Below are 16,406 nucleotides of genomic sequence, written 5' to 3'. Positions count from 1 at the left end.
ATAAATTAAAAAGTGAATAATAAATAAGAATTTGTAAAAAAAAGATAAATAGAAATGCGAGGAAACCATACTGTTAACTCAACTTTTTAAAAGTTTTTTTTTTTTTTCTTTAGGATTATATATATATATATATATATATATATATTATATATATATATATATATATATATATATATATATATATCAAAAACATGGTTTGGTCCGAATTCAACAATTATAATATCTTAGTTGCCCGAAATGCGGTATGATTGGAACTGGGTATAGTCAAGTGTATATTAATTTGCGATTTTTTTTTTTTAACACAAATTTCCCTTCCAGCTAATGAGATTAGAAATGATTCGTTGACTTGGAATACTTTAATTAAACTTTGGAAGTATATAGAAGCAAGCATAACTGCAGGAGATGTCACCTTGAAACAACAAAGAAGTTAAAAATAAATAAATAAAACACCCACCATGAAAACTTGCTCAGTCTTCATCTTTCAACTTGTGTATATCACCTTCCATCTGAAGTTATCTGTTTTTGCAGCTTACCCTCCATATGAGCCCTTAGAAAATATTGCACTGGATTGTGGTTCCTTTGATTTTCAAACTCTGTCCTTTGATGGCCGGAACTGGACTTCTGATGGAACTTTCATCTCGCAAAGCAACTCTACTGCAGCCTCAATAGTTTCTTCCATTGACCCAGGAGTCCCTCAAGTTCCTTACAAGACTGCTAGGCTCTTCTTTTCTGAATTTACCTACACCTTCAATTTAACACCAGGTCCCAAGTTTCTCCGTCTTCACTTCTATCCAACCTCTTATCCTGGTTTTGATGCTTCCAAAGCATTCCTTTCAGTTACGGAAGGTAACCATACTCTTCTGAGCAATTTCAGCGCCTCTCTTGCTGCAAATTACAAGGATGTTTATGCTTTTTCGAAGGAATTCATAGTCCATGTGAAAAACCATTCGCTTCGACTAACATTTAGTCCTTCTTCAAATGCTTCTGATGCATTTGCCTTTGTGAACGGGATTGAAGTCGTTTCAATGCCTCGCAATCTCTATGTACGGGGCGAAAATGTTCCTCTTCCTTTTGTCGGATATCTTTATAATCCTATCAGACTAGATAACACATATGCACTTGAAACAGTTTACAGAATCAACGTAGGAGGCGAAGACATTTCTCCCAAATCAGATTCAGGGATGTTCCGCACTTGGAAAAGAGATGATCAATACATATTTGGAGCCAATTTTGGGCACTTAGCATCCGATTACGATCTTCAGGTCAAGTACACACCAACAGTACCAGCACACACTGCACCTGATTTAGTATACGGCACTGCTCGTTTCATGGGTTTTGATCCTAGAATCAATTTACATTTTAACTTAAGTTGGTTTTTTCCTGTTGAGACCGGATTTTTATATCTTGTCAGGCTCCATTTCTGTGAGCTTGATAGGAGTATAACAAAAATAAACCAGAAGGTATTTTCTATATATATGAACGAAGAAACGGCTCAGGGTCAAGCAGATGTCATTACGTGGAGCGGTGGGCAAGGTGTTCCAGTCTACAAAGACTATGTCGTAATGATCCCAGTGGGAAAAGAAGGGATTCAGAATCTTTCGCTTGACCTGCGCCCTAACACAGAAACCAAGCCTCAATATTATGATTCTTTCTTAAATGGAATAGAGGTATTCAAATTAAACAATTATGGTGGAAATCTTGCTGGACTTAATCCTCCTCAAATGCAGAATCACGAGGGATCTTCCGTATCGTCATCAACCAGTTCAGAGAAAAGACTAGTCAGAATTATTGGAGCTGTCATGGCATTTATTATAGTGTGCTTTCTTGCTTTCTGGATCAGATTAGCCAAGCAAACAAAAAAGAAAACGAACAAGTATGTATTGATTTTGTAATTTAAATAATTCAATTATTCTAATTTAAATAAGAAGTCATACCTTCAACTTTGTTCAGTTTAGTTCTTGTCTGAGCTTTTAGTATTAAAAAAAAAGAAAAAAAAAAAGTGTGTTCATGGCTGCCACCATTTATGACAAGCTGTCATGTCTTCCGTCTACTTTCAGCAATACATTGGAGATGTTTAAAAAGACAGAGTAATTCTAAAGCTTCATCCACTATCCTTAATTTATGTTAATCCATTCCCATCTTTCACAAGTCAATAAAATTAATTTATCATATTAATTTTCTATGTGATTATTATTTATTAAGTCCGTCAGCGTTTGGGCGGTGAGAGGATTTTTAATTATTTATTACTATTTCCTATTCAACAACCTTAATTAAATTTTCCCTTTTATTTTCTTAGATTTTTTTTTTTTTGGAGAAATCATTTTCTACCTTTTGAGTGGTTTATTATTAAACTTTTTGTATGACCCATTTTAAGAATTCAATGGCCTATAACCTGAATCAATTAGCCAAGGTTTAGTCTGAGTTGATTACCCACCCATTAATCAAACTAATAAAAATAAAAATATTTATTAAAATAAAGTATTTCTGATTATACATTAAAAATAAAATAAAAATTTTTATTTACTTTTACTTGATTTATAGATAAAGCCGTAAATCTGGTCTAAATAAGTATTTTCTGTGAGTGAAAACTATATACATTATGTTATGATATGCATATGCATCGACTACTAAGTTGGAATATTAATTTTTGCTGATTAGTCTAAGTGGACTAGTTGTTGAACAATGAATATAGACAGTAAAGACAGTAAAAAATAAGAAGAGAAATTATATTTTATATAGGAGAGAGGGTTTTGGCTCATGGTGATCTAGGATTATAACATTTAAAATGACACTTTTATTCATATTTAGTATGTCCAATGTCACCTTCATCCTTATTTAAAATTGGTAAATTTGACAAGGAGAGAGAGAGAGATTTAAAATTTGAATTTAAAATATTTCTCTTTCATCATCTAATAATTCCAAACAAAGCATTGACCGAATGAAATTATCAATGCACATGCTCGACATGTATTTTGTTTTTACCTTATCAGTTAATAAATTATATTCTTCCAAGTGTTTTAGTGATATACGAGACATAAATAATCATATGTCAATTAATTTTCCTTTAACTTGATTTTTTTAGCTACACTTTGTTATATTTGGAATCAAATGAAATTAAGACATTCAAATTACAATTAAATTAAGTAACAATTAAATAAGTCATATATATATATATATATATATATATATATAATCTTGAAGCAAAAAAAAAGTTCAAAAAACTGACATAGCACTCTCCTATTTCAGTATTCATTTTTTCCTTTTTTTAATAAATTTTCTTACTTTTAATACTTTTTATCATTTATTTTGTTCTTTTTCCAAAAAATTGTAACTTTTTATCACCATGGCAATTTACATAATTATTATAGATAATTATTATTTTAAAAAATAATTTTCAATCCCTAATCAATCTGTAGTTTAATAATCCTTTGTAAAATTTAAAATTATAAAACTTATCTTTTTTCCTTTCTCTCTCTCTCTCTATTTATTCTCTCCTTCCTGAACGAAGAATTAAGTTTCAATCTTTCAAGTGAAATCTCCAACAAGAACATGAACAAGGTTTTTTTTTTTTTCTCTTTTGTTTCTATCATATTTTTTGTGATCGTTTGATATTTTAACGGTAACTAATAATTGAACACAATGATTTTCTTATATATATATATTTATATATATATATATGATTTAGTTCTTTCTAACAAAAAATTAATCTATCATTCTATTCTCTCATTTACAGATTCAAATCAAAAATCTGAATTTTTGATTTATTTAAAATATGAGAGTTTTGAAAATAAAATTACAAGTTGTTTCAATAGGTTAAGATTTTGTATCCTCTCAAATAAATTAAAAAGATATTCATATAAAGTATTATTGGAATCGGATCAGATTGACCGGTCAAACCAGTTAAACCTAAACCAAAACCAAAACCAATTGATTGTTCGATTCCATTAGCAACTTGGATCGATTTTAAAAAAAAAAAAAAAAAATTTTTTTTTTTTCGAAAATCAAGTTGAACCTGTGATAAAACTGAATTTTCTTGATAAAACCAGATTTTCTTCATAAAAACTGATTATTTTGGAAAAAATTTAATTTTTTTTTAGAAAACTGAGTTGAAAATTATTTTGTTGCTATATATATACACACACATATGTAAAAATATTAAAAAATAAAAATTAAGAATCTAGTTGAATCTGTCAAATCCGATCCAACCTTAATCCGGTCACGATACCGATTAGGTTGCCAATCTAATTTATAAGTACTAAGGTGTTATTCAGCCCTTATAGAATTCATTTTAGACTTCAAATTTTTATTATGTACATAAATTATTTTGATTAGCTTGAATCAAATTAAATATAACCAATAAACATGATGATGTCAAAAACGATTTCTTTTAAGTTCAAATTTAATGGTTGTCATCATTTTCAACAACATATATAATTAATTATGTGATAAAGTGAAGTAAAATAATTAATTATGAGGACATGTATTTAATGCATACATTTCCCTCTAAAATTAAGTTTCTTTCCCTTCCATTTATCCCTTTAAAATCACTTTGTATATATATATAATTTGAAGTCTCATGATTGAGGATGACCATAAACTAAATTGTATTATTCTTTTATATATACACATGTGTGCGCGAGTAGAATTAATTATACGTAAATACCAAACTTGATTTTCTTACTCACAAAATTCATTTTATCTCCCAACTGGCATCATTATCTCAGAAAATTCAACTCCTAGAGTCAAATCCGAGTTACCGGAAATCACTTTCCTATCCTCACTGTTGCCATGAATTTGCAATTCCAGTGCCGACTCTAAGCTCCAAAGCACCTGGCTTATCGATGGCCGATCCAGCCCCTGCTCCGCCAAGCATTTCTGGGTAATCTCCATAAACTTTGCAAGAGATGCTGGTGTAATCTTACCTTCCAAATGAGGATCAATGAGATTTTCCAAATCTCCCTTTTCATAACAATTTAAGGCCCATTCAACAAAACTTACAGCATCTTCATTCTCCTCATTGTCATTACAATTATAATTCACCACAAACTTGGCAGAAAGTACCTCCAACAGAACTACCCCAAAAGAGTATACATCAGATTTATCTGTCAATTTAAGAAGACGACAGTATTCCGGGTCTATATACCCAATACTACCCATAACTTTGGTGCTTCCATTAGTAGGATCTATTTTAGACAAACCAAAATCTGCAATCTTGGCCACCCAATTCTCATCCAACAGGATATTGCTGGTCTTGACATCGCGATGGACTATCTGAAACTTCATTCCTGTATGCAGGTAGCATAAGCCCTGTGCGGCTCCAATGCATATATGTAGCCGTTGGTTCCAAGAAAAAGGCATCTTTTGCTGTTCATTAGAAAAATGAAGGTGCTCGAACAGAGTACCTTTAGGCATATACTCAAAGACCAAGATCATCTCCTGTTTATCACTGCAATAACCCATCAAAGAAACAACATTTTGATGACGGATTAGAGAGAGTGTTTTGATCTCAGATTGAAATGCATTATGACCTTGTGCCTTATTGCTACGCTTAATCGCAACTGTAGTTGTTTCGCCATCAATATAACCTTTATAAACCACACCAAATCCTGCGGTACCAATCATCCTTCCCTCGTCAAAGTTATTCGTGGCTGCTTTGATCTCCTTCATTGTAAAATAGCGAAACGGTGACTTGTTCTTCTTCTTTGCTCTTTCGTTTGCTACTCTGATCCAGAAAGCAAGGGAGCACACTATAATAAATGCCATGACCAACCCACCAGCTGAGCCTCCAATAATTTTAGCTAGTCTTTTCTTTGAACTTATTGTTGATGATAATATAGAAGATGAATTAACTAGCGATCCCTCATGATATTGAGGTACAGCAAGATTTCCGCCATAATAGCTTAATCTGAATATCTCTACTCCATTTAAGAAAGAATCATAATATTCAGGCCTGGTTTCTGTGCTAGGGTGCAGGTCAAGCCAAAGATCCTGAATCCCATTTTTTCCCTGTGGGATCATTACGACATAGTCTTTGTAGACAGGAACACCTTGCCCACCGCTCCACGCAATCACATCTGCTTGACTCTCAACCGTTTCATTGTTCATATATATAGAAAATACCTTCTGGTTTATTTTTGTTATACTCCAACCAAGCTCACAGAAATGGAGCCTCACAAGATACAAGAATCCAGTCTCAACAGGAAAAAACCAACTTAAGTAAAAATTTAAATTGATTCTATTATCAGAACGCATGAAACAAGCAGTGCGGTATACTAAATCAGGTGCAGTGTACGCTGGTACCATTGGTGTGTACTTGACCTGAAGATCGGAACCGAATGCTACTTGCCCAGCAGCAGCTCCAAACAAGTATTGATCGTCTTTTATCCAAGTGCGAAACATCCCTGTATCTGATTTAGGAGAAATGTCATCGCCACCTACATTTATTCTGTAAACTGTTTCAAGTGCATATGTGGTATCTAGTCTGATAGGATTATTAGGATACCCAACAAAAGGAAGAGGAACATTTTCACCCCGTATGTAGAGATTCAGAGGCATTGAAACAAGTTCAATCCCATTCACAAAAGCAAATGCATCAGAAGCATTTGAAGAAGGGCTAAATGTTAGTCGAAGCGAATGGTTTTGCACATGGACTATGAATTCCTTGAAAAAAGCATAAACATTCTTGTAATTTGCAGCAAGAGAAGCGCTGAAATTGCTTAGAAGAGTATGGTTACCTCCTGTAACTGAAATGAATGCTTTGGAAGCATCAAAACCAGGATAAGAGGTTGGATAGAAGTGAAGACGAAGAAACTTGGGACCTGGTGTTAAATTGAAGGTGTAGGTAAATTCAGAAAAGAAGAGCCTAGCAGTCTTGTAAGGAACTTGAGGGACTCCTGGGTCAATGGAAGAGATTATAGATGTCGCAGTGGAGTTAGTTTGCGATTGCGAGATGAAAGTTGCATCATTAGTCCAGTTCCGGCCATCAAAGGACGAAGTATGCAAAACAGAGGAACCACAATCCAGTGCAACATTTTCTAAGGGCTCATATGGAGGGTAAGCTGCAAAAACAGATAACTTGAGATGGAAGGTGATATACATAAGTTGAAAGATGAACACAGAGCAAGTTTTCATGGTGGGTGTTTTATTTATTCTAACTTTGTCATTTCAGTGAGGGACAGCTACTGGAGTTCTGCTACTATATTTACTTCCAAAGTCTTCCAAGTCAACGTCAACCGACATCTGCTTGAAATTTCCATCCCAAGCCAGCTGTAACCAGTGGGACAAAATGGTAATTATTGATTGAATTCTTACACTTTTTTTTCCCTCAGTTATTCTTGTTCTATTTTTTCCTCTGTGCGTCAATTGTCGTTCATTTCCCTCTTCACAAGTATATATTAAAATTTTATTGTTTTATCTTTTTTTTTTATTTAATATATGCGTTTCTCAATAATAAATATTCATTAATTAAATCTTGATATAAACAAAATTAAAGTATTAACCTTTAATTTTTCACTTATACATTAACTACTTACCTTAATTATTGATAAATAATTTTAATAATTTTAATACTTTTAATAAAAATTTAATATCATTTAATTTTTAACCGGAATACTAATACAATGATATACTAGGAAAAACAAAACAAAAATTTATTTTATATAAAGTAAAAATTATATTTTAATGGTATTAAGTAATTTTTATTAATTTATATACAAATCAAATTAAGAAAAAACATTATGTAATATGAGGAAGTATAATTAGTCAATTGTTTCTAAAAAAGAGTTAATGATATTTCCAATAAATATCAAAGTGCAATTTAGGTGGTTGAAGAAGAGGAAAAAAAAAGAATGGAAAGATAGAATAGTTGGATATAGAACCAACATTACATGTAAAATATCTAGACACGGTTGTCGTTTTATTTCTTCAAAACCATTGGTTATAATTATAAAATGATGAAACCGGGACTATGAATTGCTTTTAGGTGGTTTGAAGACAATTTTGGAACAATAAAACAAAACAAAAATTATACTAAAATTTGTTTTAAAAAATATAATAAAACAAAAAACAATATTGAGATTTTTTTAAAATATCTTTTCACAGTTTCAAATCACAATTGCTTATTTCAAATCAAAACTGCAATTTTGATTTAAAAAAATGAAAAATAAAAAACAAATCATTAATACATAATTTATGTTACAGTTTAGAATTAAAATCATTATTTTAATGCCGACTTTAATTGTATCGATTTCTACTCAATTTTAATTTAATTCGATTCGTGATTATCATTATGCAAATCATAATAATTCCGCTTACTCCATATAAATACTCACATTATCTTCTTCTTCCTTTAAAATAAGTAAATAAATAATTGTGTCAAGGCCCTTTAAAAGTAGAAGTAATTTCTAATAATTAAGAATCAACATAGAAAAATCTAAATATTTACTTAAAAAATCTAAAATATTTATATATAATAATAATAATAATAATAATAATAATAATAATAATATATAAATCGACTATGAATGTTGGTCGTGAAGAAGCGTATAAACAGCAGTCAAAGCGTGGCTCCGGAGCCGGAAAGTAGTCAATAAAACGCTTACATGAAAAAAGTTGTTTGTCCTTTCTGCAAAATTATGAAACACCGAAAGTGGTATCAGGCTTCTAAGACGAAGCGGAGGTTGTTAGACATAATAGAATGGTAAATATTAATAAAAATATTAATAAAAAAAAAATACCACTTTCGGTGACCATTAAAAAAATGTTAATAGAATAGTAATCATATATAAAATATTAATAAAAAAAAATACAGTTATTGACTTTTTTTTTTTTAATATATGAGAGACTCATCTGACTGAAATAACATTACTATCTAATAATTCTTTATTGAATTTAAAGAGGAACTTGATTAACACGAAGGACAGTGGATCAAGCTTTAGAAATACTACCTTCAAATATCTTCAATGTATCCTTGGTATTGCTCAATCTTTACCCTTTTATGCCTCTACTTTTTATTTGATTCCATAACTTGTGCATCCACCAACACTTCTTCTTCTTCTTCAACTGAGAAGAGTAAAATTCTCCTCAACTGTGGATCTGCTGAATCTGTATCATTCAATGGAAAAAATTGGACTGGTGATAGAGGCTCAAAGTTTATGCCTCCAGATTATGAGAGATCAACAACAATTTCTGTAGCTTCAAGTCCATTAATTGTTGTGCCTGAGATTCCATATTCTACTGCACGCGTATTCCACTCGCACTTTTCCTATGCTTTCCCCTTTTCTCCCGGATTCAAATTCATCCGGCTTCACTTTTATCCATCGTCAAGTTACTTTAACGCTCGTTTTTCAGTGGTTTCTGGCCAATACACTCTTTTAAACAACTTCAGCCCTCATATTATGGCTGAGACTTTACAATCGCCTTATTTTACAAAAGATTTTGTTGTTTACTTGAAAGATAACATATTGGATATCTCTTTTATCCCATCATCATCACCCAGAGGAGCTTATGCCTTCGTCAATGGAATAGAAATCTACAACTTTCCATCCAATTTCTCCAATTATGCAGCCGTTAGTCGTAAGCCAGCCTTCGAGATACTTCATAGAGTAATTATGCGTACAGGAAGTGAATTATCTGACAAAAAAGAACAGTGGCAATGGATAGATGACTCCAGCTTCATTTTTGGTAATTCTACTACAGGCAGTCTCATTTATGCATATGAAACGATAAAGGTACTTTGGGGATACATGTCTGAGTATGCTGCACCCACGTTTCTGTACGACTCAGCCCGCATAATGGGCAGTGATGATGCTGTTAACTTGAGCTACAACCTCACATGGAGATTCCTTGTCGAAACGGGTTTCAAATATCTTGTTAGGCTTCATCTTTGTGAGATTTCTTATGACGTAACAGAGGTTAATCAGAGAGTGTTTACAGTTTATATTAACAATAGGACGGTGGAGAAAAGTTTGGACGTAATTGCTCTGGCTGGAGCTCCATTCGTTGCAATTTTCAAAGACTATGTGGTTATGGTTCCAGAAGAAGAGACAGGAGAAACGAATCAGAAATTGTGGCTAGCTTTGCATCCAAATTCACAGTCAAAGCCTAAATTTCAGAATGCAATTTTAAATGGAGTTGAGATCATAAAAATCAGTGATGCAAACAACAACCTTGCTTCAAGCGTTCAATCAAGAATTGGAAAACCAAACAACAAGATTCGACTCATTATGATAATCATCGGATGCGTTGTAGTTTGTTCTGGTGGGACTTTAATTTTATGTTTCATACTTTACCGGCGGAGAAAAATGAATTCAGATGACCATTCAAAAGTATCAGCTATACCATCAACCTGGCTCTGTTACCAATTTAAATTGTCAGATATCAAACTCGCCACCAACAATTTTAGTGAAGCTCTAGTGATCGGTGAGGGTGGTTTTGGTAAGGTTTACAGAGGTTCAATAAATGGAGGTACCACTCAAGTTGCTATAAAGAGAAAAGGTCCAAAGTCTCAACAAGGGATGCAGGAGTTTCTAACTGAAATTGATTTGCTTCCAACAATTCATCACATGAACTTAGTCTCATTACTTGGTTTTTGCCAAGAACACAATGAACTAATTCTAGTCTACGAGTACATGCCATGTGGCACTCTCCGCGATCATCTGTACAAGGGAAGTAACAATCCACCATTGTCATGGAATCAAAGGCTCAAGATTTGCATTGGTGCAGCTCGAGGATTACATTATCTTCATTGCGGAACAAAGAATTCGATTATTCACCGCGACATTAAGTCAGTCTACCAATATATTGTTAGATGAAGAATGGATGGCAAAGGTCTCAGATTTTGGGTTGTCAAGGTTAGGCGCCATTACAGCATCAACCAGCCATGTTAAAACTCAAGTGAAGGGTACGTTTGGGTATTTAGACCCAGAATACTACAGAACTAGAACACTGAGCAAGAAATCAGATGTTTATTCTTTTGGTGTAGTGTTATATGAGGTACTATGTGCAAGACCAGCTGTGTTGGTGGAAGAAGAGGAAGGTAAGGTTAGTTTAGCTGGATGGGCTCTGGAATGCAGTAGAAATGGTACCATTAATTGCATAATTGATCCTTCTTTGAGAGGAAAGATTGCTACTGCTTCTCTCATTGCATTCGTGGAAATTGCAGTAAAATGCTTATCAGTTCCGCGAACCCAAAGGCCAGCCATGGGAGATGTGGTTCATAGTCTGGAATTAGCATTACAGGCACAAGAAAATGAGGATTGGAAAGAGGAAGTACAGAGTTAAGGGACGAAAATTGATATCACTTGTTTTTTCTCTTGTTTCCAATTATTGTTGATTGTACTAAGCTAGAAACCAGTGCAAGCACCAATAGAATAATCAAATCAATCTATCTCAACATCTACGTATTTTCTCTCTGTTTTCCCTTTCCTATACTCTGTTCTTCTTTCTCTTCTCCTTTCCCATTTTTATTTTTTCTGTGCCTTCTTGTTCTTTCGGCTAGTCTTCTATTTTATGGTTTAAATTTTAAATCAATAATGGAGGATGAAGATGCAATACTCCTACTTATGGAGAATCGATTCAGGAATCTAGAGATCTGCAATCGGCTATGAGGTCTCCAGTAAAGCAAAATAAGAAAGAAAATTATACCATTCCATGTACAAGAAATTATTGATGTCCAGGAAGATCTGAGCAAAAGCATGAGTCGAATGTGAAGCATCTTGAAGGAATTTAAAGATCCGATATTCCATTCGAATGTTTCGATTAGAGACGGTAGCTATGATCCAGAATCCAAAGCAATTCGTGTTCTTCAATTCGTGATGTTGATGTGAAATTCCCAAATAGTAGAAATTACGATATAACGTGGAACAAATCTGGTTTTGTTCAAGAGAAATTAAAACTAGATTTTTTCTGAAACCATATTTATTCTTTGTTCTTGGGAGTACTTTGGGTGATGAGGCAAGTAAGAAAGATATTGGAGATTTATATGGAAAAACATGGTTCCACAGGTGTGCTGATCATCAAATTAGGTGGCAGCATGTGGTTTTGGCGATGCTTAAAGAAGATGAACCGGAGATTTAGACGGGATAGAAGAATATAATTCTCTGTCAGAGAAAGATGAAGGTGCTTGTGAAAATGCCGATATGAAATTCAAGATTAATAAGTGCTCTAATAACACCTTGCTCATGAGTTGAGGCAGGACTAGAATGGGAATGATATGATGGACAAGGGTAAATATTATGGTTTTGCTTGGTTGCGTCTGACAAAATACTTCAAGTGGTCATTACTAAGCATGCATGAGTTTAAATTGCTACTCTTCTCTCATTGCATTCGTGGGAATTGCAGTAAAATGCTTATCAGTTCCACGAACCCAAAGGTCATCCGTGGGAGATGTGCTTCATAGTCTGGCATTGGCGCTACAGGTACAAGAAAATGCGGATTGAAAGAGGAAGTAGAAAATTAAGAGACTATAATTGATATCACTTTTTTTCTTTTTCAATTTTTATTGTTCTATTAAGCCAGATATCCATTCAATAGTGTTTCTGTAATGTCTTGCATAATTTATTCTGATTTTTGGCAGATTCGTCTGTGACAGTTAAATTACTCTAGACAGCAAAGTGATTTTGACAGGATAACTTGTGCTATTAATAAATAATTATTTATTTTTCATATGATGTACTAAGGACATAATAATTAATAATACACTTGTAATATCTAAATGTTTAATGTGATTTTTGTTCTTGTCTTTTTTAGCTCGTGTTGATGCTTTTTTTATTCATATTATTTTCTGTTTGTTAAGAAGATTATATTCATTGTCCTCAATAAGCATACACTCCTCTCTTTTTTTTTTTTTTCTCAATAAGTTTTTCTTTATCTAAGAATATTGCAGCCTGGAATCAAAGTTTCACTTCCTCAGTTTATTTAGTAATGTCTCTTTCCTTGTGAGACAACAAGAAATTTCTGAAATGGTGATGGAAAACTCGGTCATTTATCTTTTGGGTTGTTTCTGTTTATATTTCCTTCTGATTCTTGGCAAGTTTCTTCACAAACAGTGGTTGGTGCCAATTTGCATACAGTCAATAATGAGGTCACAAGGAATAAAAGGCCCTTCTTACAGATTCCTCCATGGGAACACTAAACAAATAGCCAAAATGAGAAAGGAAGCAATTTACAATCCTATGGAATTGTCACATCACATACTTCCAAGAATTCAACCACACATTTATTCTTGGATGAAGCTCTATGGTAATATTAACCCTTTTGTTTTTTGAATTTCAATTAAAAGTCTAATTAATGCCCCTAATTTTATTGATTATGCAGGAATGAACTTTCTTCTTTGGTACGGTGCAAGAGCTCAACTGACAGTTACAGAACCTGAACTGGTTAAAGAGATTCTGAACAATAAAGAAGAAACATATTGCAAAATAGGGTTCCAAGATTACATTAAGATGGTATTAGGAGATGGACTTGTGTTATCCACAGGCGAAAAATGGCTGAAGATGCGTAAACTTGCTAATTATGCTTTTCATGGAGAAAACTTGAAGGTAATTACTTCCTTTTTATGTTATTTAAGTTGAACTTTAAGGTTTTTATTATGAAGAAAATTAATAGATTTTCCTTGCAGGGTATGGTTCCCGCAATGCTAGCAAGTGTGGAAATGATGGTTGAAAGATGGAGACATCACGACGGAAAGGAGATTGAAGTATTTCAAGAATTCAAGGTTTTAACATCAGAAATAATCTCAAGAACAGCTTTTGGAAGCTCCTATTTGGAAGGAGAGGAAGTATTTGATATGTTGAAGAAGATGATCTTCATTGTTGCAAGAAACCACTATAAAGTGAGAATTCCTTGTCCAGGAATTAAGTAAGCTTTCTTTCCCTACTCCTTTTAAGTCACTCTTAATTTGGGAATTGTATGCAATTCTTGGAACAGGATTTCATATTTTTCATATTGGTTCATAAGAAATCTTTTTTTATTTTTTATTTTTTTGATATTTCTATATTTGACGAGGACTTCAATAAAATCTATTTTTAATTAGAATTCTAATATAACAAACAAATTTTATTAATTCTTTTGAAAAATAAACTTGCTATTTTTTTGGTATTGAAACATCCACTATTTATTGTTTCAGAAGATTTCTGAAAACAGGGGATGAACTTGAATTGGATAAAATCCAAAAAGAGATAAGAGACACCATTATCAATATGATAAAGAAAAGAGAGAAAGCAACAATGATGGGTGAATTGGATGGCTATGGTAGTGATTTTCTTGGATTACTTATCAAAGCTTATAATGATCCTGATAAGAATAAGAGAATATCTATAGATGACATGATTGATGAATGCAAGACTTTCTATGTCGCTGGACAAGAAACTACTGCAAGCTCACTTACTTGGACAGTTCTTCTTCTAGCAATTCACACAGATTGGCAAGATGAAGCTAGAAAAGAGGTCCTTGAACTATTTGGCCAGCAGAATCCAACTGCTGATGGGGTTGCAAGATTGAAAACTGTAAGTAAACCTTAGCTAGGGGCAAGCATTGGTCAGTTTGGATAATAAAGACTGAAGAAAACCAAAATAACTGAAATTTCATTAAAAAAATATCATTTCAGTCCTTTTTTTTTTTCTTTTGAACCAAATTGTGCTCGCCTTTAGTATTATCTACTAACTAAATTTATGAACTTGTTTGGGATGACACAAATTTATTTTCTCCAATGTTTTTCTCCTTTGCAGATGAATATAATCATTAATGAATCTCTAAGGCTATATCCTCCAGTCTTTCATGTAACAAGGGAAGTCCAAAGAGAAGTCAGACTGGGGCAACTAAATATTCCAAACAAGATAGAAACATATATTCCAACACTAGCACTTCACACAGACTATAAAATATGGGGAGAAGATGCTTATCTTTTTAAACCAGAAAGATTTGCAGGAGGAGTGGCTAAAGCTACTAACAACAGTGTCTCTTCATTTCTTCCTTTTGGTTTGGGACCCAGAACTTGTGTTGGCTTGAACTTTGCAATTACAGAAAAGAAAATTGCTCTTTCAATGATTTTGCAGCGCTACAAGTTCACTCTCTCCCCTTCTTATGTACATTCACCTGTTCAAATTCTCACAATGTGTCCACAACATGGAGTTCAGGTCATTCTTGAGGCATTGTGAAGTAGAAAACGAATTTGCATTTTTTTTTTTTTTTTAAAGTATTGAGGGAAGGGATTCAAATATAAATTTATTTTTAAGTCGTATATATATATACTTACCATTAGGTTATGTTTTGGTGTGCAGGAATTTACATTTATGAATGTGGAATACCAGACTATGTGTTGGTGCACAGGAATTTGCAGGAATTTGCATTTATGAATGTGGAATATAATACACACCAACAGTACCAGCACACACTGCACCTGATTTAGTTAGTATACGGCACTGCTCGTTTCATGGGTTTTGATCCTAGAATCAATTTACATTTTAACTTAAGTTGGTTTTTTCCTGTTGAGACCGGATTTTTATATCTTGTCAGGCTCCATTTCTGTGAGCTTGATAGGAGTATAACAAAAATAAACCAGAAGGTATTTTCTATATATATGAACGAAGAAACGGCTCAGGGTCAAGCAGATGTTATTGCGTGGAGCGGTGGGCAAGGTGTTCCAGTCTACAAAGACTATGTCGTAATGATCCCACTGGGAAAAGAAGGGATTCAGAATCTTTGGCTTGACCTGCACCCTAACACAGAAACCAAGCCTCAATATTATGATTCTTTCTTAAATGGAATAGAGATATTCAAATTAAACAATTATGGTGGAAATCTTGCTGGACTTAATCCTCCTCAAATGCAGAATCAGGAGGGATCTTCTGTATCATCATCAACCAGTTCAAAGAAAAGACTAGTCAAAATTATTGGAGTTGTCATGGCATTTATTATAGTGTGCTTTCTTGCTTTCTGGATCAGATTAGCCAAGCAAACAAAAAAGAAAACGAACAAGTATGTATTGATTTTGTAATTTAAATAACTCAATTATTCTAATTTAAATAAGAAGTCATACCTTCAACTTTGTTCAGTTTAGTTCTTGTCTGAGCTTTTAGTATTAAAAAAAAAAAAAAAAAAAAAAAGTGTATTCATGGCTGCCACCATTTATGACAAGCTGTCATGCCTTCCGTCTACTTTCAGCAATACATTGGAGATGTTTAAAAAGAGAGAGTAATTCTAAGGCTTCATCCACTATCCTTAATTTATGTTAATCCATTCCCATCTTTCACAAGTCAATAAAATTAATTTATCATATTAATTTTCTATGTGATTATTATTTATTAATACATTTTGAGTAGGCTGTTGAACAAAAGTCCGTCAGCGTTTGGGTCGGTGAGAGGATTTTTAATTATTTATTACTATTTCCTATTCAACAACCTTAATTA

General features: G+C 33.0%; 2 protein-coding genes and 2 pseudogenes across 6 annotated transcripts; 3 read left to right on the top strand and 1 right to left on the bottom strand.

The window, feature by feature from the left end:
* Positions 1-346: 346 nt before the first annotated feature.
* LOC105630968 (receptor-like protein kinase FERONIA) lies at positions 347-2,071 on the top strand. The gene has a single exon (XM_089721899.1). The coding sequence runs from the start codon at positions 456-458 to the stop codon at positions 1,890-1,892; it is 1,437 nt and encodes a 478-aa protein (XP_089578025.1). The 5' UTR covers positions 347-455; the 3' UTR covers positions 1,893-2,071.
* A 2,509-nt stretch (positions 2,072-4,580) lies between these two features.
* Positions 4,581-7,180, bottom strand: LOC149496410 (receptor-like protein kinase FERONIA pseudogene; annotated as a pseudogene).
* Positions 7,181-8,852: 1,672 nt separating this feature from the next.
* On the top strand, positions 8,853-11,398 carry LOC149496409 (receptor-like protein kinase FERONIA pseudogene; annotated as a pseudogene).
* Positions 11,399-11,551: 153 nt separating this feature from the next.
* LOC105630581 (cytochrome P450 CYP749A22) lies at positions 11,552-15,468 on the top strand. 5 transcript variants are annotated; one of them, XM_020677960.3, is made up of 7 exons: positions 11,552-12,416; positions 13,047-13,239; positions 13,315-13,538; positions 13,619-13,857; positions 14,129-14,504; positions 14,727-15,134; positions 15,279-15,468. In XM_020677960.3, the coding sequence occupies exons 1-7, from the start codon at positions 12,291-12,293 to the stop codon at positions 15,351-15,353; spliced, it is 1,641 nt and encodes a 546-aa protein (XP_020533619.1). In that variant the 5' UTR covers positions 11,552-12,290; the 3' UTR covers positions 15,354-15,468. The 5 variants fall into 5 exon arrangements, with proteins under 5 accessions (XP_020533619.1, XP_012067825.2, XP_089577950.1 ...); XM_012212435.4 differs by having other exon boundaries at positions 14,126-14,504; XM_089721824.1 differs by having other exon boundaries at positions 14,727-15,468.
* The last annotated feature ends 938 nt before the right edge of the window (positions 15,469-16,406 follow it).

The sequence above is a fragment of the Jatropha curcas genome, chromosome 5, assembly GCF_041381405.1.
Source record: "Jatropha curcas cultivar XTBG-Jc1 chromosome 5, XTBG_Jcur_1.0, whole genome shotgun sequence".
Lineage (NCBI taxonomy): Eukaryota > Viridiplantae > Streptophyta > Magnoliopsida > Malpighiales > Euphorbiaceae > Jatropha > Jatropha curcas.
Note: the sequence above shows the minus strand (reverse complement) of the source record. Positions and strands in the feature narration are given on the sequence as shown.

Coding starts and splice junctions, on each gene's coding strand:
- LOC105630968 (XM_089721899.1), top strand. CDS start 456: ATGAAAACTTGCTCAGTCTTCATCTTTCAACTTGTGTATATCACCTTC.
- LOC105630581 (XM_012212435.4), top strand. CDS start 12,291: ATGAGTTTAAATTGCTACTCTTCTCTCATTGCATTCGTGGGAATTGCA. Junction 14,505..14,726: donor GGGTTGCAAGATTGAAAACT/GTAAGTAAACCT, acceptor TCTCCTTTGCAG/ATGAATATAATCATTAATGA. Junction 15,135..15,278: donor GTCCACAACATGGAGTTCAG/GTCATTCTTGAG, acceptor TTTGGTGTGCAG/GAATTTACATTTATGAATGT.